General features: G+C 41.7%; 1 protein-coding gene across 1 annotated transcript in view; it reads right to left on the bottom strand.

Annotated features, from left to right (window-relative positions):
• Nucleotides 1-10,197: 10,197 nt before the first annotated feature.
• DPY19L4 (dpy-19 like 4 (C. elegans)) overlaps nt 10,198-24,911 on the bottom strand; it is a 29,479-nt gene continuing 14,765 nt past the window's right edge. The window contains exons 11-20 of the mRNA XM_018567224.1: nt 22,608-22,706; nt 21,393-21,466; nt 19,422-19,580; nt 18,566-18,685; nt 18,179-18,299; nt 16,334-16,390; nt 15,741-15,823; nt 13,279-13,411; nt 12,557-12,715; nt 10,198-10,379 (exon numbers count right to left, since the gene is read on the bottom strand). Coding sequence (XP_018422726.1) covers nt 10,215-10,379; nt 12,557-12,715; nt 13,279-13,411; nt 15,741-15,823; nt 16,334-16,390; nt 18,179-18,299; nt 18,566-18,685; nt 19,422-19,580; nt 21,393-21,466; nt 22,608-22,706 — 1,170 coding nt within the window. The 3' untranslated portion in view covers nt 10,198-10,214. The remainder of the gene's footprint in view (nt 10,380-12,556; nt 12,716-13,278; nt 13,412-15,740; nt 15,824-16,333; nt 16,391-18,178; nt 18,300-18,565; nt 18,686-19,421; nt 19,581-21,392; nt 21,467-22,607; nt 22,707-24,911) is intronic.

The following is a 24,911-nucleotide window of genomic DNA, read 5'->3' as shown; positions in this document are numbered from 1 at the left end:
ACACCATGGGTAGGCAACCCTGCACTCCAGCTGTGGTGAAACCACAAATTCCATCATGCCTCTGCCCCAGGAAGTCATGCCTGTGGCTGTCAGAGTCTTTCAATGTCTCATGGGATCTCTAGTTCCAAAGAGCTGGAGCCAAGGTTCCCTACCCCAGCTATATACTATATCAGCGGTCACCTAATAGCGGACTGAAGTCAGGATGAGCACCAAATGGCGGTTCTGTCCTGACCATGATTGCCTACTAGCACTGGTTTCTGGCTGGCTGACAGTAGTGTTTCCACTGCCAGCCATAACCCAATACAGGTCCTCCCTCCACTTCACTCATTGGTTGTTGGGACATCTGGCTTCCTAGCAAGCAATGACGTCAGGCAGGCAGGGCAAGCTCGTCCACTACAAGTGATCTGGGTGGCCGTACAGCCACCCAGATCACTTGTACTAGGCTGCAATTGTACCCTCCCCTGCCATGGTCTTCGGGTCTCCCGTTCCTCTGGGGGGCACGGGACTACTGCACACAGTGTCAGGATGGAGAGCGAGAATAGACCAGGGATTGTCCATTGCCTGATCTGCTCTGTGATCACTAAAGCATGATGTGCTGCTCTCAGCACTGCCTCAGAACTGTCAGAAGCCGGATGAAGTGCCGGGTATACACACTATTAAGCACATTCATTGGCTTCATCGACTGTGTTGGAGGTACAGGGAAGACATCAGGAGTCTAATAGATCCCTGATGTCTCCATGAAGGGAACATGTCACCTCCAAATGCTGTCATATAGGGGCTTGTTGGCTCCTTTGTGATAGCAAAAGTTAAGTGAAAAAATATGTAAATAAAAAAAGGGATAGAACAGGAAAAAATAATACAATAAAAAAGTTTATAAATAAAAATAAATAAAAAGTTGATAAATAAATGTAAAACCAACCCTGCCTTCCCCACAATCTGATTTGAATAAACATGTGAACGTAAGGCATGCACGTGTATGTAAACAGGGAGGGGTGAGTTCTAAAAACAAAAAAACCCAGAAAATTGTGATGCACTGGGACCGGCACATCAGTGCCTGGGAACACTCACCAGCAGCTGTGCATTGTAGTGCAGCTTCTGGTGTGAATGGCGGACACAGACTTAGTGACCGCTCTGTCCGGACCGCGATTCTGAATTTTTGCTCGATTAAAATTTTATTCACTGGGCCTCCTATTTTAATTCCCCACCCCGTGCTATATAATTGTTGCTGCAACTGTTCCCATTCCATCCAGATGATAAAAAAAAGTGCATGGACAGAAATGTGTGGTGATGAATTCCAGGACAGAGAGGAATGAGTTACTAATAACAGATCATTCAGGTCTATCCTTCCAGAGGTCTGGCATATACAATGCACATAATAAGCGACTGCTCAATTTTCTTCCATTAGGGGGAACTCGATATATCTTATTAAAAGGAAATTACATTCTCAGTTACCAAAAATAAGCGTATTATTTCAGACATACAGAGGAGTGAAAACAGCTCATTGCTGACAAATAGGATTATGAAGTTTAGTAATGTCAGAGAGGCAAAAATGATAAAGACACATTACGGGACATATTATTGTAATAGAAGCAAGAATGAGCACACGGGGACCGAGATCTGATGATTATCTGGGGCTACGTGATATGTCACTGTGTCACTTTTAGCTGGAGAGCAGAACAATGTGTTTCAATGGCTGCTCTCTATGCCCAAAATATAGACCAAATACAAAACAAAGTCGCTTTTTAAAAGCACTTATTATAGAAAAATTAAAGTGACAGTAAACTCTTAAAAATACATTTAAGTACCCTAAATATTAACAAAAATGTATCTTATTTGTGTATCACTCGGCTGTAGGTCCTCAAATCATCTCTGAATTGGTACCGACACTGTCCTTCCTTCTGGAGGGTGGCTACTTTTGTTCCCTATGGTCCCTGTGTGTGTTGTAAAGTAGCCACCGCTCCAAGCTCACTCCTGTGATGGACTACAATCTCAATATAAATTAGTAGTACAACTACTTTACAACACACACAGGGACCATGGGGAACAAAAGTAACCACCCTCCAGAAGGAAGGACAGTGTCAGCACCAATTCAGAGATGATTTGAGGATCTACAGTCGAGCCAATGATGGACAACAATCTCAATACAAATGTGTAAACTAACCGTGAGCTGAAAAAGTTCAGCTTTAATGTTAATTATAAAGCAGATAACCTATGGAATGAATTCAAGGTATCCTGGGTCATGTATGCTCTGGGATATTTCTGCAATGTAACATCTATATTTTAATAAAGTCAAAATACACTGAAATTATTACTTTTGCAAACACAAAATAATCCCCCAATTTGTCACTAAATATAAACATGAGAAACTGTTTAGAAGCAAAAAATTACCAATACAACTAGAAAAAGTGTACTTGTAGCCTCTTTTTATTTCATTTTGGATGGAGTAGGGGAGGGTTAGAACCAGTCACGTCTATGTTGCTGTCTATGCAGTGGGTGTTGGGGAGATACACTCTCTTTATTTGTCCTGGTGACCATCACCTCCCATGCAGGAAGTCTTGCGAAAACTAAAAACTTATGGATGTCTCTGAAAAAAGGTGAGGATATTTTCCAATGCGGACACTTGTATCAGTGATAACCAAGAGGGGATTTCTCCTCACTTTGAAGAGATTTCCTTTCACTTTCTGATGCGTCTCCAGGACAGGAAGTGAAAGGAACCCCCCTTTCACAAGGGACACATGCTACAATAAAATCCAACCGTTCCCTACTCTATCCAATCTTAATAACAATTAGTTTTATCCATACATGCTCTTTAAAGGGAATGGAATGTATATTAAAATTAAAATAGTTAAAAAAAAAAAATGAAATAATGAGGCACAGTGCTTAACACCTAAAACTACCTGTAGAGAAAATATAACTTATTACACATAAATATGTAAATCAAATGTGTATTAATACAACGGGATGTATTTATAAACAATTTGCAGAACCATTCGTCTTACGAAACTCTTCGAAGCGAATGGAGGCAAAAGTGAACATTCTTATTATATTTCCTTTTCAAGTGGAATGTAATATTAGGAAAAAACAATATTAAGGCCACTAGATGGATCTGAGGAACATAGGAAATAAATATTTCACAAGATGAATTGCTCTGCCAATTGTTTATAAATACAGAGAAAAGTATGGACACCGGCACTCCAAATGCGTCTATTTAAGAGAACTATGAGGTAAGTGTCACCGCTCCCTGCAGGGAGATGATCAGAAAGTGAGCGAGCGACGTTATCTGTTCGCTCACTTCCCGATCTATAGAGCCGACCTGTGACAGTTTTTGTCACAGGTCGGGTCTAACTATGAGGATGAGTGGAAATCACTCACCTCATAGTTCTCCTTTAATGACTGAAATGCAGCAGATCACATTCAGTGCAACGTTTCGGGGTCTCACAAGATCCCCTTCCTCAGGCAAGACATGTGTCATCACATGTCCTGCCTGAGGAAGGGGATCCCGCGAGACCCCAAAACGTTGCACTGAATGTGATTTGCTGCATCTAAGTCATTAAATAGACGCATTTGATCTGCACTTGGAGTGCCGGTGTCCATACTTTTCTCTGTGCATTTAGACGGTTGCCATATATCAACTACCGTTGCACCCACCTAATCTACATGGAAAAAGTGGTCAGGAGTGCGATGGGTTCATGGATTGTTGTTTATAAATACACCCCAATGTGTATGAAAAGTGTGAATAAGTAATTTTTTGCTTATGAAATGTCACAAATACACGGATTTCTTGCAATATTTATTGAAAAACATTGTACTGAGTGTTTTTTTTACATGAGAAAAGTTTATTTATTCGCTGTTTTCACACACAATAATGAACATTTGTTTTATAAATTTATATGCAATTGGAAGTTAGATTTATAGTTTTGTATACAGGTAGTTTTAGGTGTTAAACGCTGTGCTACTTATTAACAAGAGCCAACTTTAGCATTAATTCATAATATATGCAGCTGTCCATTATGTTTTGGGTTCTTTTTCATGTTTTCTTGCATCTACTTGGCTTCTTTATTGTAAAAAGACTGATATTTACAGAGCTCAATAGCTCAAGATACCCACATGTATGTGCACCCACATGTATGGGTGAGAACATAATGACATTAATAATATTTATAGATCACATTTCTTTCTGAGAACACAAAGAAGAGGCTGCATCATTTAAAGGGGAACTCCAACCTCACCTGTTGCTGCTTGATCAGCTTCTCCCCTTTTCCAGGGCTTTGCAGCAGGCACACTTTCTGTCTATGTGATGCCCAGCCTCCCATTACTAGGCATCATAGGGCTACAGGGGGTGTCCATCACAGCTGCTGTGTTCTATGTGGTGTACACAACTGCCATAGAGCCAGTTTCATCTGGATGAAAAAGGGTTAGCTGCAGAGCCCACCATTTACCTGTGCACACTTAATCCTGGGACTCAGGAATTCCTCTGCCACAAGTGGAATGTTGCTCAGACTAGTGTCTGTGCAGTGTGATACAAACTACAAACACATGTAACATCACCCTGTTTTATCTGGATAAAACACGATTATCTGCAGGGATCCCCTCTATGTACATAAGGACGGGCCAAAATCAGGAATTCCTCTGCAGCCGACATTTTATTTTGTAGGTTTGTTCTGTATGTGTGAACACAATTTTGTTTCTCAGAAAGTACAGCTGACTTGCTGTGTTCCTTACTGTATTAGGTGATAATGTGTGCTGTACTATCTACTTACACATGAATAGTAAAGAGCACGGTAGAGTAGTTCAGGCTAGTGTGGTCTGGACTGCTAACACATATAAAGTGTTGGGTTTACTGTCTTGTGCTGGTCACATTCATTTAGGAAGGGTTGGGTGTACTAGCTTAGTTAGGCGTGAAGTCTGCAAAATATCAATGTCGGTTGCAATGGGCATTACTGCAGTGATGAGCTGGGCCTGTCAAACTCCTCCCATTACCAATGCAAAGCATACAATAACATTTAAAGGAGAACTATATACTGCGAGCTGTAGCTTGCGATATATACTGAGCTTTGGGTAACGGGAGGACGCTAGTATATGTCATCCCGTGACCCTTGAGAACTATGGGGGAAAAACACTTACCCCATAGTTCTCTTTTAACCTGCAGCAAGACGCTGTGCTGCTACCTACAATGTGTTTGCACTCTATTGCTTGCTACACTTGGCGAGTTTGTTGTCTCACAAGCAGAAGGTTTGGACCCTGTACTCAATGACATCATCAACATTACAAAACAACTTAAGTCGAGGGTAATTAAAAGACTTTTATTGACATCGCTTCTACAAATTGCAAAATTCTGGAGAGCAAAATTCTATGACATACACTGTATCACCAGCAGCATTTCCCACAATCCTCCTCTTTTAACTGAGTAACATACAGGACTCCGACGTCACTTTGGCAGTGAACTTTGGCTTACAGACCAAATATAATAAGTACACTTGTAAAACATCCAGCAACCATCCACACATACACATGACAAACCGTACACAAAACATCAATACCATACTGATATGACCGGATGGACACTCCTTAAATACAATGATTCAGTGCTTGTAACAAGGCAGAACAATTCAATTCATCACAATACATAGAAAAATATAACACTGAACAGAAATATTGTCTCAGTGCAGAAATCAGCGGGTGTGATGGTGGAAGAACGACGCAGAGCAGAGAGAATGGCTGATGTGCAGAGCGCTTTATCCCACAGTAGTCAGATCTCGGTAAAGAGGTGACTCCTGTCCGGTTGTCATATACTTCTGTACTATACACACGCCATCAATGCACATGGCACTAGCCCCTTTTGAATGAGCCTATGCATCTTGTTTTAAAGTGCACCTGCCACTTCACACACTTTTGTATCATAGACCAGTATTCAATATGCTAGTTAGGCTACCAAGGTTTTCCTTGAATAAAACTTCATGAGGCTTGACGTGTGATGTACTGGGATTTAGTATATACATAGACCATATTCTTTACAAAACATAGAATCCTTCTGTTTGAAAAAAGGTAGGTTATCTTTAAAGTTGCGGAGGAGAATGCATGCTTATAAGACAGCTATTATGTGGGCAGTTAAATGATCAGGCCCATCAGCACAAGGCCATCTGACGTAGCAATAGGCTGTCTAGTGCAGATTAAGGCAGTGTTATTCTCAGGTAATAGTTAGTACTGAATTGGACAGCGTGCCACTTGGGTCTTTTTGGACATTGCTCTAGTGGTAACTGCCTTGTATTCAGGCAATGGGACACTTAAATTGATACTACAGTGCTTGAGTTATGTTGAGGCAGAAAATGGCAATCAGTCCCATGTGCTGCTGTGGACTAGGAGCAGTTTGAAGGTCTACTGGTAGCAAGTAATTGGAAGGGCAGTGAGCGGCATGACACGCCTATACTGCATAGATTGGAGAGATTTTCACCTACTAGCTCTGAGGGGGGGAAAGCTTTTAGATGGAGAAATCCAGGTTAATAGACCACTAGTAAGGACCCATGTTCCAGAACCTTTTAGACAAGCAACGGTTTTAGGAAACAAACCCATGTTCCAGAACCTTTTAGACAAGCAACTGTTTTAGGCAACAAACCCATGTCCCAGAACCTTTCAGACAAGCAACTGTTTTGGGCAACCAACCCATGTACGAGACACTTTAAGACAAGCCTGCACAATTGCTCTGGCAAATATAATGAATTGGGAAGGTTTATTTATTGGTCCCCCACAGATGGGCTGTCACTGAAGCCGTCATGCTTCTCTGCTCTTTCTTTTCCTTGGAGGGAGTTTAGACTGGGCTTACATGTCTGACTGCCCTCAAGTCTACAGGAAGCCTGATATTTGTACAATGTTTTTAGAGACAGATTCACCAGTGTGTCCCAAACTGAGCAATTCCACCTTAATACTGAGAGAATTACTCTGACTCTGAATCAGTCTGATGCTGACTGTCAAGCTAATCCAATTACTTCAATGCTTTCTGAGTCACTGACCTGGAACAGGAATACAGATTAGCTGATCTGATTCCACTGGCAGCAGAAAATACTAAAGCCAGAGAGAGACAACTATCGTTTTTAGGAGGAGTTCGACAACTTTTTATAGTTCTGTTTCTATTAGAAATATAAAAACTTTTTTACATATAAAAATGCAATACAGGATGCACCCTGACACTGGCATTGCTAATCTTTTTGGGTTTTCAGAAAGCCTAGCATTAGCTGCTCCCTTTATGACTGTGTGTCTCTAATTGGAACTCCAGGCAGAGAGCAGAGGGGATTCTTCTTACTTTTAGTTGTGTGTTTACTATTCAGCACTGTAAAGAAACCTGGACTTCTTTAATCAAACCAATGTAGTATTTGCTTTCACACTTGGTTACAGTGTGACCTGAGCTAAAATTAATATATGTAAGCCACTTTAACTTCTGAAGGAAGTCATTCTTAATTCTGTCAAGTCACCTTTGTGATTTACTATATTCTGCCTCACAGAATATGTAGGCTGGGGACACGAGTTTTCACTACTATAGTTTCCAGTGTCATTTACTTGCCTATTATAGAGCATTATCACACTCCTACAAATGTAAGCTACCTGAACCATCCCCTTGCAGCTCTCAGTGACCAACAACATATTATATTGAAAGCAATAAGCAAATGCAAAATGGTTTGATTGGCTCACAGTTCCTATCGTGTCACCTTCAGTCTGACCTCTGTTGCGCATAAGCTGTACTGGAATGGATATTTATCCTGTCTAATGGTTTAGTTCCCTGCAGTTCTGCTTTAGCCCCTCTGCGATCCCGGATCGCGTGGTCCTGCACAATACAGGCAGCGATTGCTGCGCGGCCCCATTGATTTCAATGGGGGGACATCCACGCGGCAATGTACCATGTACCTTTTTTTTGCCATACGATCCGCCCGGCACGACTGGGGTGCCATTAGAAAATAATAGCACCCACAGCGCGATCGGTTCACACTTTGGTGACTTCTGACCGTGCGGCAATCCACGCGGAATCGTGCACGATTGCCGTGTGGTGGGGTGTCGCCTAGGTGTGCACCGGCCCTTAAGATAAATAATTGGACATATTAGTTTCATCTCATAATCAGAATAGAATTTAATGGCCTTTTTTTTACCAATTAAAAGCAGATTTGGTAGCACCAAATCTACACACATATGCCAAAAGCAATTCATGTTGGATATGATTTATAACATTTCCAGGCTTATTCCATAAGAAGAGATGTGTGCAAAGTGTGGTAACCCATAGCAACCAGAGATCATCTTTCATTCAATCGGAAATTAGCGAAGTGAAAGCCGACAGGTTGCTTTGGGTTACTGCAGAGGATTTGTGCTTAAATTGGAAGGGCAGCTGGGGGATTTTGAATCAAGGAAGCTCTCTTTGATTCATAGACTCTTGTGAAATGCAGGTCTTGTACACTCAACATGTACTTAGCATTTATAGCCAGAAAACAAACCAAGATCCCTTGGTGTAATCCACTTGCATAATATTAAATAGGAATCTGAGTACTGTATAATTACATAAAGGGCAGAGTTAAAGACCTCTCGCAGGAGCCACCAATTTTATTACAGGTGATGGGAGAGGCAAAATATGACTGGCTGCAATGCAGCCCTGCAGTTCATATCCTGCACCATGAGGTTCTTCCAGGGACACCCCTTTACTGCTCCCAAATTATCTGTCCTCCCCAATCCATTCAACCATGAACCTTCTCATACCCTGGTAGACAGGAACTTTAGGGGGAGGAGACCACCAGGGGAGTGCTGGATGAAAAGGCAGGGCAGGAATTCAAGAAAACCTTTTAGCTTTGGAGAATTCCTCTCACCTCCCGTACTGGTGACATGATAGGAAGTAAGTGGGAATTTCCCACTTTTGGGAGTTGTCACCTGACGATATCCCCACTACTACTGTTTAGGTGACAACTGTTAAAAGATGGTGGATTTCACTTCACTTCACTTGGTGACAACGGGCAACATGAAACACTATGGTTTTGATGTCTCCAACAAGGGCATAGAGAGCAATATAAACTTGATTCCCAACTCTTTCCAAAATTCGATGTTTTGCCTGCAGTTATACTTCCAATACAATTTTACAATGCGATTGTCCCAAATTCCCAGAATTGAAGAAAAGCTCCACTATCAATGGCCAGGAGAACGGAGGAAAGGCAAGACTTTAAGCTCTTCTTTGTGCTCCTGATTTTCCATTTAAGAGTCTTGGCCTGAGCAATTTATGGAAGCTTACAGTCTGCGCCTTCAATTTCCTGAGTATCACAAATTTCTCATTCGACAAGCTTGACACCTGATAGAGGAAGCACAGAGGTGCAGATCAGGAGAGCCCATCAGATTTCAGGGACTGTTATGCAGCTGACTGGTAAAATGGATAAACAAATGTGCAAGCAGCTTACAATAGTCTCCTGGTCTATTCCTGGTGGAGTTTTTGCTTTAATGCCTTTGGGAAAAAGGAACGCAAACTTTAAAAAGGTTCTGTCAGGTTTACTTAAAAAAAACAATATCTCCTGATACTAACCTGTGCCCCACTTCCTTATTCATGTCAGAGATTGGAGTCCAAACCCTGTGTAAGCATTTGGACCTGATGATTGGCTGAGCAATGCATCCAGGTAAGTAGAGGAGGAGGTCACATGCTTCCCCATACTGGAAGGCACTGGGAGCTGTGATGGAGCAACAGAACAATGGGGGGAGGGGGTGGGGCTTATTTTACATTTCATGCTCTGTCTGAGTTTTAAGCTCAGCCCAACTGAGGCAGCCATTACACGGGACTTACAAAACAGACACAAAGGATCATAAAGGAATCATGTTATGAAGCTGAATGCAAGGTCTTGACCGGGTTATCCTTTATGGTGCACCTGGTGATATACCGTCTCACATGAGAGCCAAAGTATCTCCACATTTTAAAAAGGAAACCTGTTTGAAACAATACATGTATTAAAACAAAATAAAATATTTATCAATTTGCATATTTCAAAGCATGGGATACAAACAATAAAACATTCACACTGTCTCATCAGAATGCTCTCGATCCAACTATTTCTTGGACCAAGCTCGCAGTACAATCAGCCAATACTACACACATTAGACGGAGCCATAATAACATGACCCCATGCTGTGACAGACACACACCCATGAGGGCTTCGGAAGAGGAACAGCAATGCATTACAAAGTCTCATAAATCCTCACGATTGTCAGTACTGGAAAGATATAAGAGTGTTGATTTTATACACAAAATAGGACCTGTTCCAGAACACTCTGGTGAAGTAATTCACATACGGAGAATAATTCATTTTGATTTCGTGGCAGAAGCGTCCATATTTTGAGTAGGCATAAATATCCCCATCCTCGTTCACCACCTGTCAGCAGGAAGAACAGGCTGTCAGAAAAATTTATGCAGGTACACAGGCATTACTTAAAGACATAAATATGCAGATAGACAACATGTGCTTTAATTACATAACATGAGGAAGCTAGAACTGACCATATGTAGGGTAAAGTTAAAGTAGATATAAACTAGGGCTGCAACTAATCATTCTTTTTAAGATCGATTCGTTGGCTGATTATTTTTTTAATGAATCGATTGATCGAATAAAAAAAATAAATACCATCCTTAGTTTAACATAAAATGCACAAATGCAGTGTTACAAAGTTTACTTCAGAATAAAACTGAATGCGCAATTATTTGCAATCGCACTGCACTGTAACGCACGGTACAGTGCTTTCCAGTGCGGGCAATCACACTGTGGGTGGGTGGGAGGTGCGTTTGGGATGCCATTGAAATTAATACAGACGCTTCCTGCCTCTCCCACCCGCGGTATTAGTGTGCCCTGAGTACATCTGTACATCCCCGCACAGCCGCCAGGACATACAGCTGTCACAGACTTACATTGAACAGCAGCAAAGTCTGTGACAGTGTCAGCTGTATGTCCTGGCCGCAGTGCGGGAATGTACAGGTGGCTCTGAAAATACCGGTCACTGTAAGATGTGTTTAGCCCGGCAGAGCCTGTACAGACTCTGCAGGCACCACCAGGCAACCACATCCTGCTGTCTGGAATATTGTAAGGACCCTCTCCTGCGCTCCCTTCCCTTCACTGGCTGCCAAGGACTCAGGAGAAAGGTTCTGCAGGAGTTAGGTGAGGCTGGGGAGACTATGGGTGATGGTTGGTCCGGGGGGGGATTGAGAGACTGTGGGGCTGGTGGTATGCTGACTTGATGTATAATGTATAGCTAGCGGTATTCTGCATTCCTATATAATGATTATACAGCCAATACCAGCAATACATTATACAAAGCTGGAGTGGCGGATCCGGGGATCCCCCCCCACCCCCTCCGGGGAGGCGGGGGGGGGCAGTGGACACAGCGGTGGTGGGAGAGGAAAGGGGACTAGACTCTGGATCCACCCCTGCTCCCGCAGCAGAATTCGTCAGCTGAAACCGAAAATTACCTTTTTCCCACCTTTTATAAGGCACGTGACATGACACTTAAATAGCTTCAGCCATAGTCACATATAAAAAAAATGAAAAAAAAATGTTTTAAAGTCCCCCGCCCCCCACATGCATGCTCATACAAGCAGAAACACTCGGCGAGTATGCTTTTGTGCAAAAACGAAAATTGTGCCACACGTTACATATCGCAGCGAACGTCAGAATGAGAGCAATAATTCTAGGGCCATCAATCACTGTTAACACTAAACTGATGAACAGTAAAAGCTTTCCCTATTTTTTTTTCTACAGGGCCTCTGCTTTCAGAATATATATAATTGTTTGGGGGGTTTAAGCTGTTTTCTAGACTTCTTCCAATTTTAACATGAGTGTGCAAATATTGCTAGATATTGCTCCGGACAGCAAGTGGTTAATCATCTGACCTCTACCAAAAACTCAAATTTCAGTTTTTGGAGGACCAGCAGGATTATGTCAAACAATAACCAATTCGAGGTCTTCCAGACTTGTAGCTCTGTCTTTGGCAAGTGTTAGACATATTCAGGTCTGTAGGTCACCTCTGACAGCAGGGAAGCCTTTGGAAATCATGAACACTAAACAAAACACATTGCGCTCCCCCTTTCTCAGTGACATCGCAGGCCAATCAAACTATGCATGTGACTGCTAAAAAGTCTAATTGGTCTTTAACTACAAACCTGGCGGCCCTATTGCCAGTTCTAATGTCCAATGAGGGATGGATCATTGATCAGACCATCAAAAGGAGCAGCAGCCACTGGGTCTGATTAGTCAGTGATGTCATCAAAGGGGACTAGTAATATCAGGTGGTCATTAAACACTGGGGTCCTCGGTGGCCAGCTTGACTTTTACAAGCAATGCCGCCAGAAATGGGCTTAAAACAGCAAGTCACAGGTACTTTTTAGGGAACCCTTGCCTCATTATATCAGTTATACAAAAAGTGTATTTGGGAAACATCTTTGAGAAAAATGTGTCTGCCCACTTTGTTTCTTTTTCTCTTTATTCTGGGAGTAGGAGGGGAAACCTAGCAACCAGTTAGGGCCCAAATCATTTTCACTTTGGTGGAAAGGTGAACTTACATGATCATTTGCAATATCAAGCAAATCCTTTACTCTGCAACCTTTCAATCCAGCCACCTCATTACAGATTGAATCTTCAATCACCACATAGTTGGCTTTATAGGAGGTTAAGATCTTGTAGATGTCTTCTGCTGACCTCATGCTATAGATCTGATAAACCTGCAAGAAAGACAACAAGTATCGTACAAATGCTGCAAGACAACAAGTATCATACAAATGCTGCAAGACAACAAGTATCGTACAAATGCTGCAAGACAACAAGTATCATACAAATGCTACAAACGGAGCAGTAAGAGCAACAAAATAGTTATGCATTCATTAAACTGTTGATCTGTCTCCCTCTAGTGGCCAGCAGAGGAATGTTTTAAAGAGAAACTACCAGGAATGCAATTTTTGCCAATTGGAATTTTACCTTATGCATGTTTTATTAAGCAAGTGCCAAACCTATCACATTGTGTTTGTGTATATATATATATATATAAAAGATGTAGTCATTAAAAAAATGCAGAGCTCTATGAAGAGATGTAGGAGTGTCATTAGAAACTCTCTATACAGAAGCATGAAGGTGAGGCACTGGAAACCTCCACAAAGCACACCAACAATCAGCACAGGGCTCCAAGTTTCTGAATTTAGGGGCAACATGCCAGGCTTAACCCACTGTTGCAAATGCCTACAGGTCTGTCACTGCTCAACAACATAGAAAAAGGAAATGTATACATTACATGTTCATTCCTCTTCATCAGTTCTTCATCATTGTACACAGGTAAACTTGTCACCATCCAACCTGTACAGAGCTTTATGGCACCCATCAGCTGAGGACTCCCAGCAAACACTGCAGCCAGGGGAGCCTGACCTCTGCAAACAAAATGACAATGAAACGGCTATATTATTTATTGTTATACATGAGAGGATCCTCTCTTTAATGTGACATCATTTGTCAGTAGGATCATCTTATAGATGAATGATATGCATGTCCAAACATGAAGTCCTATTGCACCCACTGTGCTGCCCCGAAGAAAAATCAGGACTCAAAGACTCACTGTCACTTTGTTCATTCAATCCAAGTGACAGTGCCTTTGATTGCCCTTCACCCCAAGATGGGCTTCATCATGCTCCCTTGCCACCTTCTCACTCTGTCACAGCCCTCGTTCCATCGCTTGATGTCTGGCTCTGTCTGAATTCATTGCTTTTTCAGCCCTGGACCAAGCATGCAGCAAAATTCCTTATCTGCATTCTTGTTCTGGGTTAGTGAATGAAAGTGTGAACCAATGCATCAGCAAGACTGCCACACACTTAGAATTTTCCAGAGGTCAGTAATGGCAGCTTACACAGGTTACCTTTACAGAGAACCAATCACAATAGGGTTCTGCTAGAATCTAAAAAATTATTCTTTCATAGGTAAACCTGCAGTAATATCATTTTATCATTTTGTTTAGGTTCATACTTAGTTTGTCTTAAATGTTATTGAAGAACTGTAACATATTGTAGATTACCAGTCCTTAGATGAGCTGGCTGCATTCATTTTCTTTTTTCAGATATTTTTTTCCCCTTTATTTTTACCGGGCCAGTAACACACTTCCTGTCACAATGTTCACTCACTGTACTGTATCTATAAAGGGAGCAAAGTTGTCACCCTAGGATAGGGAGTGTGTTAAATGAGAACTAAAGCCAAACCTTCTTTTGCCTTTGTCTTCTTTTGGGTCAGAGGATGACATTTAGTAATGTCTTCCTTTGACCCAACGTCAGCATCAAAGGGGACCACTGCCTGCTAGTTGTGGACAGCGCAGAGCCGCACGGCAGCAGGAGAAAGATCCTGACAATATTGTCAGGATACACCTCACTGCCTGATTGACAGCTGGCTCTTCCTCTCTAGAGCTAGCTGTGCCAGCCCTGTTCCCTGTCTGCCCCTCCAATGAACGCTGGAGAAATGGTAAGAGGAGGGAGGAATCCCTGCTGGGAGCGGTGGCTGACAGTCTCTGCTCTCTGCAGTGAGAAGACTGTGAGCTGAGCAATCAGCAGCTCATGATCACGCACCTCTCGATCTATAGAGCCGGCATGTGACACCTGCAGTAAATTTTACTCTCCCAATACTTCTCCTTTAAGACAGAAAAACACCTCCTTCTTTCCATAACATGGGGGTGTTCTGTAGCTCACAGAGGTGAACTGGCCAGCTGCTTCATTTAAGGCTGCAGAGAGAACAGGACAACTCTGCAAAAAAACATCCTGCCAGAAATGCACTTATCGAGCAGCTATAATAAAACAATTATATATTTAAAAAATCAAAATAGAAATAAGAGAAATCATTGTAAGTTTGGTGTTTGAAGACAAGAGTCAGAGCTGAAAGACCCCCTGTGACTGGTAATTTAGAAGGAAACAAGCTGATTCACAGTATTCCAAACTACACTTATACCAGTCACCTTCAGTAAGCAAGCTTTAGCCCTGGCACAGTGGATCAGAAATTCATTGCCGCTCTGACTCACTTCAATGCAGTAATATCTGTGATATTCATGGAACAAAGACCAGCACAGCTGCTGATGACTAAGCATTGTGTACTAAACATTGAATAATTAATTTGTGTTTAGTACACAATGCTCATTCTGCACAATTTCTTTGAAACCTATGGTATGTACAGACATAAATGTTTAAACATACATGTATGGCTTAAGCACCTATAATTAAGCTCAATACAATGAGAATAATAATGGGAATGTCCAAGAGAAAAGTCTGTTTGTGTGTAATTTAAGGTTAGATGTTCTACAGCGTATACACAATATAAAGGAGTAATTCAGCGTTGGTGGGATTATTAGGGTGTTACAGCTGATGTTAGACAAACGCAGAAAGCAGAGGGTGGGGTTGTGACTTTTATGTTACTGTTTTTCTTTCGGTACCTTCCAATACCGAGTACTGATACTGGTGCTCCCGCTGGCATGGAGCCGGCTTGCCCGGGAAGCTGGCTCCATGCTGGTTGGCTGGGAAGCTGGAGTTCTTCATTAATGAACCCAGTGTATGCTTTCATGTACAGTTCCGCACACTTGCATGAGCATGCATTATAATGTACTGTATATCTTTTTTAGCTTTGATGGTACAGTGCCAGAGGAGGTGATAGAGATATAACATTATTACTTTACTCTTTTTTGTGTACACAATGTTGCCAGTTTGTAGGAACCATCAGATCATCTCTTACTTTATCCAGTTCATGAGCTCCACAGTGTCAGACTCATAGTGCTCCTCCAGTTCTGATAACTCGTTGACGATCTTGGGTAAGAACTGTTTTCGTAAGCAAAACACAAACTGTGAGCGAACAGCCTGTTGTTATATGGTTATATTCAACTAACTGGCATGTGTAAGAAAGACCTATATTCAATAAAATGGCTCTTCCATTACATGGAAATAAATGCTACAGTGACACTCAATTCAGGAGTTAAATCTTAAAAATGCATTAAATGCCATAACCAGTAACAAAAATTTATCTTATTTGTGTATCACTCGGCTGGAGATCCTCAAATCATTTCTGAATCACGTTCAGACCCAGATTTTCGGCTGACAGTCCAGTCTTTAACACATGTATGATTTATAATATAACATAACAGAGCAACACATTTTATTGAAAATGTCTTCCATATGTTTCATATTTTTAAACTTCTATATTGTCTTGTCTTGCATTAGACCAATAATACTGCAAATGTGAAGAAGTGACAATATACAAAACTGCAACAGCCAAATCCACTGACCCTTGCAGTGCAGATTTTATACTAACATTTGGATAGATGACCTCACCTCTCTCCATAAGCTAAAGCCGATCACAGTGGGGACAGCTGCACTTAAGATGAAAGCCTATAAAATAAGACAGGGAGGGTACATGTGTCAGACAGCAGAGTCTATAGTAGTGAGTGAGTCCAGTTAAGGGAAGATTTTTGGTCGCCTTATTAAAGAAACAGACATCTTATACAGTAAATCACAAAGAATGCAGAAGGAAGCACATTCTAAACAAGTTGTTCTGTTCCTAAAATTAAGAGGGCTGCCAATATGCAAATTAGTCAATCTTTAGGACTAGACTCCGATAATAATGTATTGTCTGGCTCCTACCTGCTTTAAAGCTAAAGTCTCCCTTTAAAAGAAAAAAAAATGCACATATATTCATAAAAAGGGAAAAAAATGCATTTATAATTTTTTTGCTTTGGAGCCACAAAAGCATTCCAACCATGATCAGTGGATGGCGGGCGCAAAGCTCTGGCTCCTGGAGATTCTTCCTGCAGCCTCGGTGCGTACCAAGGTATGGATTTTCAGTTACATGAACAGGAGGAAGTATGAAAGGACTACAAGTCACACTTGTATTCCATTGAGAATAACAAGCCCTTCTGCTGCGGGGGCATACAGGAATTGTAGTTTCCCCATTCACAGGCACTGTCAAAAGATCTGTGAATAGATGTAACAGGTGTGTGGACAGAGCCACACCAGATTTTAAAAAATAGCAGCCTGCAGAGCAAAGAAACCCACAATTCAGGAGGGGCAGGATGTGACAACTTATACTGTACTATCCCCTGTCCCTATCCCCGGCACCAAGTATTTTACTCTCCTGTTCCCAATCCAGAGAATTATCTCCAAGGACGCAGAGGCGAATGTCAAAATCTTCCGAGCAGGGTCCAGGCATATACTCTGCACTCTCCATTTAGTCCTATGCGCTCAAAAGGTGCCCATACACTGCACGATTCTCGTACGAGAATCGCGGGAAATCCCGCGATCGTACGTGAATCGTGCAGTGTATGGAAGGCGTGCGACCGTTTCTACTGTACGGTCGCACGTCTTCCGTCGAGCCAGCAGGCTAGAAAACCCGCCGGGAATCGTACGATTCTCGGCGAGTGAGTGGCCTGCTTGTTCGACAACTGACGAACGGGCCAGTGTGCGCACGCGCACACTGCCCGTTTGCCGTCCTCGATGATCGCAAGTACGATCTGCCTGTCCAAGATGGGCAGATCGTACGTTTTTTTAAGTACTTTACAACCATCGCAAGACTAAGGTCTTGCGATGGTTGTACAGTGTATGGCCACCTTTATTCCATGCCATGGCAGAGTAAAAACTGCACAGGTTTGAAGAGAGACTCCAAAACACATGTGCAGGGGCCCTGCTCAGAAGCTTTCAACAAGCAGCTGTGTATCCTCATTGGTGATATCTAGCTAGATTGGGGACAGGTACGTATAGGACTGACAGAGCAGTTTGGGACAGTGGAAGATAAAATATATATGCAACTGCAGCAGGTGTGAAAGTGAACTTGTCCCTGCATGGACACAGCACAGGTCCACTTTAAAGTTCTAAGAAATAAATGACACATCTAGTTAGGGGGATTCCAGTGGCTGTTTTGTTCTGTACAAAGACTACATTTGTACATAGATCAACCACTGCAAAGAGTGAAAGCAGAAGAGGGAAGGTCCACACAGACACAAACTGAAAACTCATGAAAAAAACAAACAACCATACAGAGGTCAGTAATGCAAACAGGAAAGAAATGTGCCATTTATAGAATATTCTAGTAAATAATTCATTATGTGAAAAAAAAAAGCAGCACTGTAGAGAGTCTGTTTATCAAGACACTAGTACAGTTTAGGACTAATGTGGATTTCTCACCATCAAGACTGGATGTACAGTTTTCACGCGGATCCACTTGAGCAGTGTAATCCACAGCTCGGGGGAACAAACACCGAAGGCAGCAAGGACACAGACATAGGGCGTCCACAAGTACTTCACTCTGATAACACAAACCTTCACATATTAACCGGAGCATTGCACAGTAATACAAACTATTGCTAAGATCAAGACAATATAAAGATGCTTGTGTCTGTAAAGCTGGGCCTTTAAGTTCCAGAGATGCTTAGTACAGTATGTCTGTGTCTGATATGCAAGAAATGTATTTAAATTCATATTTGTATTTATTCCAAACAGCGTCTGTGGACAGTGAAGGAAGTCAGTTGATGTAACATACAGACCACACAAATAAAATCTCGAGTCTCTTACCCCTCAAAGGTCATCGCAAGGGAGCCCAGGAGAAGACTTTGAATGACATGATAGATGACCTCTGGTCTTTCTCCTATCCGTCCTTCCCTGGGGAGGATATTAGCACTTATAGGCTCACCACTGTAAAAATAATGTTGCAATTAAGACATAATGTATATCATAGCAAAGGAACTCAAGGCAATGAAGACTACGACTGAAAGCAACAAGTAACATGCACAAGTTCACGAGGAACCAAGCCTTGCCTCAATGAGCATGATCAATCCAGTCCAATCATATTTACATATTACGAAGAAGCAGTAAATGAGCTTTAGAAGCAAACCTTCCTGACTCTTGTAGCTGCTGGCACTGTGGAGAAATTCATCCTCAAAATACACAAGAGAAGCAGTGAAGAAGTTCAAGTCGCGTCTCAGCACTCCGCTCTCCCCTTCTTTCTGTGTGTTTGTTCTGTGTTTATTTTAGGGATTAGAAGGCTGGCAGGCTGTCAAGTCAGTGCTGACAGAGGGTAGGAGAATAAGATGAGCTGCTGAGCTCCTGCAATAACATTGAATATGAATTGATCCACAGTGCTCACAGCAACGTAGGGGCTTGTCTTAAACTTAAATTTACAGTTTAGGAATGTGTAAGTGAATGCCCATAATCTGGCAACAATTTCAGTTTAAAGCAGCACAGAAGAGATTGTATGGTCAGTAGCCTTAGTGAACACTGTAAAAGGCAGGGGACTTTAAATGAAATTTCATACGTTGCACTTTATTTACTCTCTTCTAGGAAAACTATACAGAAACCATTTGACTGGAATACAATACGCAGACTTGAACAACATTAAAAAGGGTTTTTCAGAATGAAGGGAATTTCTTACCGAATTCTTTTAAATATTCCCTGTGATATGGAGAAAAGGCAGATGAGCAGGACGAGGATGTAGAAAGGCAACAGGGAAGACTGAGTGAGCCGTAAGAGGTAATCCTGAGATGGTGGTTGGAAGGACTTCTGACAAAGCAACCAATTCACCGTGAAGTTCCTACAGGACACAAAAGGACAAAGAATAAACTGGTAACCGAATCCAAACTCCAGCCAAAATATAGTGATTTAGTTCTGGATAGGAGTGAGAAAGCTTTGGGCCTCAGCTAGATTTTTATTGTTTCTATATCACTACTGAAAACATTTGCACACAATTCCTACGTGGACACCACAACGACGATGACACAGACAGCAAAAAAAAACCTTGACAGATGTTTTAGCCATTTGAGGATTTTAAACTTAAAAGATACATCCTAAAAAACGTCAACAAAGTTTCTAAGGACACACCTCGTACATCGTTATATTACGCAGTAACCCAGCGCTAGTACACACTCCCACAAAGCTGTAATTGTATTTACCATTTCATTCATATGTAAACCAAAAATGTTTTTCCAATAAAATATATCCTTATTCAACCCCTTAAAGAACTCTGGGTAAAGTTTTATTAACCCTTGCAGTGGGGCTACCCCAGCACTGCAAGGGTTAACTGCTTGTTTTGGTCAAGGGCTGCAAATAAAAAAAGTTATACTAACCCGATCCTCCGAGCCGGCTAGCTGTGGCAGCGGCCCCTGCAGCCTGTCTCCTCCTCTGCTTCAAGAATGAAACGTCACTCAGCGTCCTCTTGTCCTATACATGTGCATAGAACATAATGACTCAGGGACCTTAGCACACTTCAACGAGTGGGGGGGGTTGGTTGGGTGGGGGAAGAGGGAAGAGACGCTCCAGGGACCGCTCTAAAAGCAAGCCGCGTCGGAGAATCAGGTGAGTATAACTTTGTTAATTTCAACCCTAGACCAAAATGAGCACTTAACCCTTAAATTGCGGGGGTAACCCTGCTGCAAGGGTTAATAAAAAATTACCTGGCGCTCTTTAATAACCTTCAGTTAACCCTAATCATTCCTAATAACTGCTTCCTACCATTCTTCCATTAGTTATTATGTTTCTGCTAATTTTTGGTTATTTCTTTTTTACCATCAATATATATATTTCTTTGTTTTGTTTGTATTTTTTCAGTGTAGCATAAAAAGAAAATGCACAAAATTGAAAGAAAAAAGAAAAAATATTTTTTTAATTTGCAAATAACTTTGTCATGCTTTGTACCAGAAACATAATTTTACTGTAATTCCGAAACGGGACAAATTTATAAAATACAATTCTTTTTATTTACAAGGAATTTTTTTTTTTTTTTTAACCAACACTGATCAAATGAGGAAAAAAATATTTAAAAAGTACATATTTACAAAAGGTAAATCTAGTTTGTCCCCCAAAACAAAGTATGTATTACTTAATTATCTTGAGTAATGACAAAGTTATCTCTGAATAAACAGGCTCATAGAAGAAATGTAAAGATTGCCCTGATCCATAAGGGGTGTATAGGTACGAGAGCTGAAGTGGTAAACCTCTCCTACTCTAACCAACTCATAATACAAAATAATATTAGAAAAAAAAAAAAGTGAGAAACAACTCAACTGCATATTACAGAGAAATAAGGGATCAACAATATACAGAAGTAGCATGGACAGAGCGTAGTATTCAGGAACAGTCATTAAAAAAAAAAAAGTAACAGTTGAGATTAGATGCCATAACTGATTTCTTTGTCTGTACTGCGTAGCAGCATGTAAAACAGAACAAGCACAGTCATAAAAGAAGAGTAAAGAAAAGGGAAGTATATGACATTACCATATTCACATTGGAGATTATGGAATCCCACATTGTATTTATGTATTGTCTCCCCCCCCCCACAAATAAAGTTAAAGGTTTTGGCCTGAGTTTGGCTTTACGTTTAAAGTAAAGAAAGTTCTGTTTGTCTTACTTGGTCATGTTGAGTCCAAATTTTACTTCAAGAGATTTCAGAAGCTGACGGTTTTCTTTATGAGGAATCACGGTCTTAAAAGAAAAATATATATATTTATAACCTCATATTTTCTATTCAGTATTTTAACTTGGTAGGGAAAAGGGTGAACCTGGAGAGAATGATCTGGTGATGATGAAAACTTGATAGAAAACATTTTTTATGTAACCGGTCACAACAGAAATATAGAAGCTCTTATTCCTGATTTTGTTTTTTATGGTGCAAGCTCCAGAGCTGCCATTCCTATTACTTATTCGCTACTTGGTAAGTCACTGACCTGAGAAAGGTATAAAAGGTGCCATAACACATGTGTGTTCTGGATTCTTGAAGCTGAACTATGGGAAAAACCTAAAGTTCCCCTTGCAGTGGGACTCCCTGGATTTTCCCTGGAGTTCCGCAATAAATAATGTACTACAGGAAGGATATGAATCACAGCCCTGCAGCTGCACTTTCAAAATCTATTCTAGAATGAGAGCTCTCTTACTTCTAGACCATCTCTCCTGTAAAAGTATAGATGCCGTATTACAGCTGATCTTCAACCAAACCCTTTTTTTGGATAGAGTGGGCTTGGGTGATAACCTCTGTCAGGTCTTTATTATCTTCGGAGTCCTAACTGTGAGGATACTCTTTCCCGCCAGTGTTCTCATCAGTACAGGAAGCAAAGATAAATCTCCACAAAGGGGAGACAGAGAGCAATAACACTCAAAAGAGGTTCTAATTCTGACACATTCTAGAAGCTAGAAATATATTTATTCACGCACGTGAAAATCAACCGGAGCATCAATATCATGCAAGCACATCAAAAGCAAACACTTTTCTTGAAAGACTAGATTTCTGGGTTCACACTTTAGTGCTTTGTAATATACATGAAACATGCCTTCATTGCAGCCAAAAGAATGGGGCCAAATAAATACAACTGGGTGCTCTAAATAACATGAATGTATGTAAATGTGGATCTAGGCTTAGTCCACCCAAAAGCATTGGAACATTGTCTTCTTACATGGTGCACAGAAGAGATATTTTGTGATCATAATCTCTACATAGACGGTTACACAACCGCTTAAGAAATAGGACATGCTGTATTTTTGATAATGTGTCAGTTTGTGTAGTTTTGCTTTATTTCCCATTGTATACCAGATGTCAGATAAGCTCCATTCTCAATACAAGACTACTTACCCTTATTAAATAATGCAGTGATACAGAAATGGTAAATGCCAAATAAAAGTACATAATCTTCATCACTTTCGCTCTGAATGTGCCCTTTTTAACTCCGACCTAAGAAAAAGTGAAAAGTACAAGTTAAGAGCTGCTTATCTTCAAGTGGACCTAGTAGCACTATAACACAGCTAGGCAGAGGGAATCATGAGTGTTGGAGACTGGAGGAGGGAAATGGAGGAGGGGCAGCAAGTTAAACTTCAGTTTGTAGCCCTGAGATACCATCTCCTCCACCCAAGTGTCTGAAATGAAAGCTGTCCAAGCAAACGCTAAGGTTAACAAATGCCCTTACCACACTTTGGAAAGTGGCGCGCACCTTCATGCTGAGGAAATCTTCTCTGAGCATTTGGTAGACTGAGTGCCAGGACCTGCAGGTGGATGAAGAACCAAACAATGGCGGTCTCAACGTAGAGGTTGAGGGAGTAGAGAAACTACGGTAAAAAGATGTTTCTTAACTGACAGAGAGGGAGAAGACTTTGTGGTCTGTTCCTTAGGCTTCTTCCACTGGGGAAGATGGGTACTCTGGCCACCAACAGCATCCTTGATGATGTTGTCAAGAGCTGATCTGATGAGATGCCGTCTCTTGAACACCAAGTGGATCAAAATCTTTTTATACAAGGGTTCTGCAGTCCACCACTTTAGCCTTAGTGCCCTACATATATGGATGGACATGAGACACATGCGAAATAAGAGGCTTCTAGCAAATGTCACAGCTGAAATTAAACGCTACAGCGATCTGCTCCATGTACTCTATAAGCGAGGAAACAACCTAAGCAGCAGTTAGATCTCTTCTAAAGGATTTTGCCCAGTTAGACATGGTCAGGCAAAGTAAGATCACAGCTAGCATCAGATGAAGGGCAGGGTCCACCTGCGATAACAGAGCTCTAGAAAGGGCTTCAGTTGAGTCCTGAAAAACAAACACGTCCTCTACTGGAATGGTTAGCACCCTTTTAAGGAAGGACACTGCTGGATCTCACAGTGGGAATAGACCACTTCTGAACAAAATCCTCACTGAATGGATACAAACTAATAATAATTAATGGGGAGAAAAAAGCTTTTCAGGATGTTTCCAATCTCCAGAGAAACAGTGGGAAGAGCAAGGTCTTTGCAGCGTTTTGAATGACCCAAGGCTGGTAGAAGTTAGGCTAGTTTTAGAATAGTGCACATTGCATCAATAAGAGCCTAAGTCATTAATTTGGGAGTAATAGCAGTAGACTGCGACTCCCCAGGAGCAAACCTATCTGTCATGGAATGGAACGACTCAGAATCAGAGTGTCTGCGACCGATGCCGCTAAGGCTGTGAACAAATCAGATATAGAATCTGCAGAAGAGGGTGTGGGAGTACACTTGTAAAATCACAGTCAGCAAATAACTGGGTGACTTGGTACATAAAATCTTGCATGACGAGGCTAAAAACCTCAGCCAAGTGGGTTCAACCACACCCGACGCAGTCAAGGAGCACTGCGAGGATGGAACAGACCCTAAGAACAGAGGATAACATGATTCCGGGCTACAGACACTGGCGCACCACGATAAACAATGCAAGCAGCCCCCCCCCCCCGAACAGTTAGAAAAATGTGATCTGGGGGCACCTGATATAAGGGAACTGGTCACTCCCTTATGTCTAGAATCAGATATGTTTTGACTGTGTAGAGGTAAAGTGATATACAGTCTCAGGGTATGCAGCAAGGCCTCAGGTACTACAGAAACCCAGACAACTTGTTGCAGGTGAGGGTGAGCCGGAGGTGATCAAATGTCACTGTAGGCCGGTGGCATGAATGAATTGAAGTTCCACATACTTCTTTTTAAGCAGAAGCAAAAGCGGGGTGATGCTTCCCTGATGTTGTATGGCAGGAAAACGTGCATGCACACAACACTTCACCCAGCAGATGCTGTTGGATGACTCAGCATCCTACAGTTCCACCACTTTAAACCCTACATTGTAAAACTACCAGGAATGGGGAATAATTGAAGTAGCTGCTGGTGCCTGGCCTGGCCGGCCTACTCACTGAGTCTCCATAGACAGGGTAATGTCAATGGCTCCGGAACTAGGAAGCGCTACGCAGCTAACTTTTACCAGGACTAAGCATGGAAAGCGTCCTACATGGAACTCAGTGCCTCAGGATCACTTCCAGGCTATGCCTGCACTTCCAGTCGATCGGGATTTGGACGCAATACTCCAAAAGCCAGGCTGAGGACGACTGCAAGTGCATAATAAGTAAATATAGCTGTCACATGTACATGTAGTTCGATACACAAAAGAAA

The sequence above is a fragment of the Nanorana parkeri genome, unplaced genomic scaffold (genome assembly GCF_000935625.1).
Source record: "Nanorana parkeri isolate BGI_ZX_2015 unplaced genomic scaffold, ASM93562v1 scaffold1023, whole genome shotgun sequence".
NCBI lineage: Eukaryota > Metazoa > Chordata > Amphibia > Anura > Dicroglossidae > Nanorana > Nanorana parkeri.
Note: the sequence above shows the minus strand (reverse complement) of the source record. Positions and strands in the feature narration are given on the sequence as shown.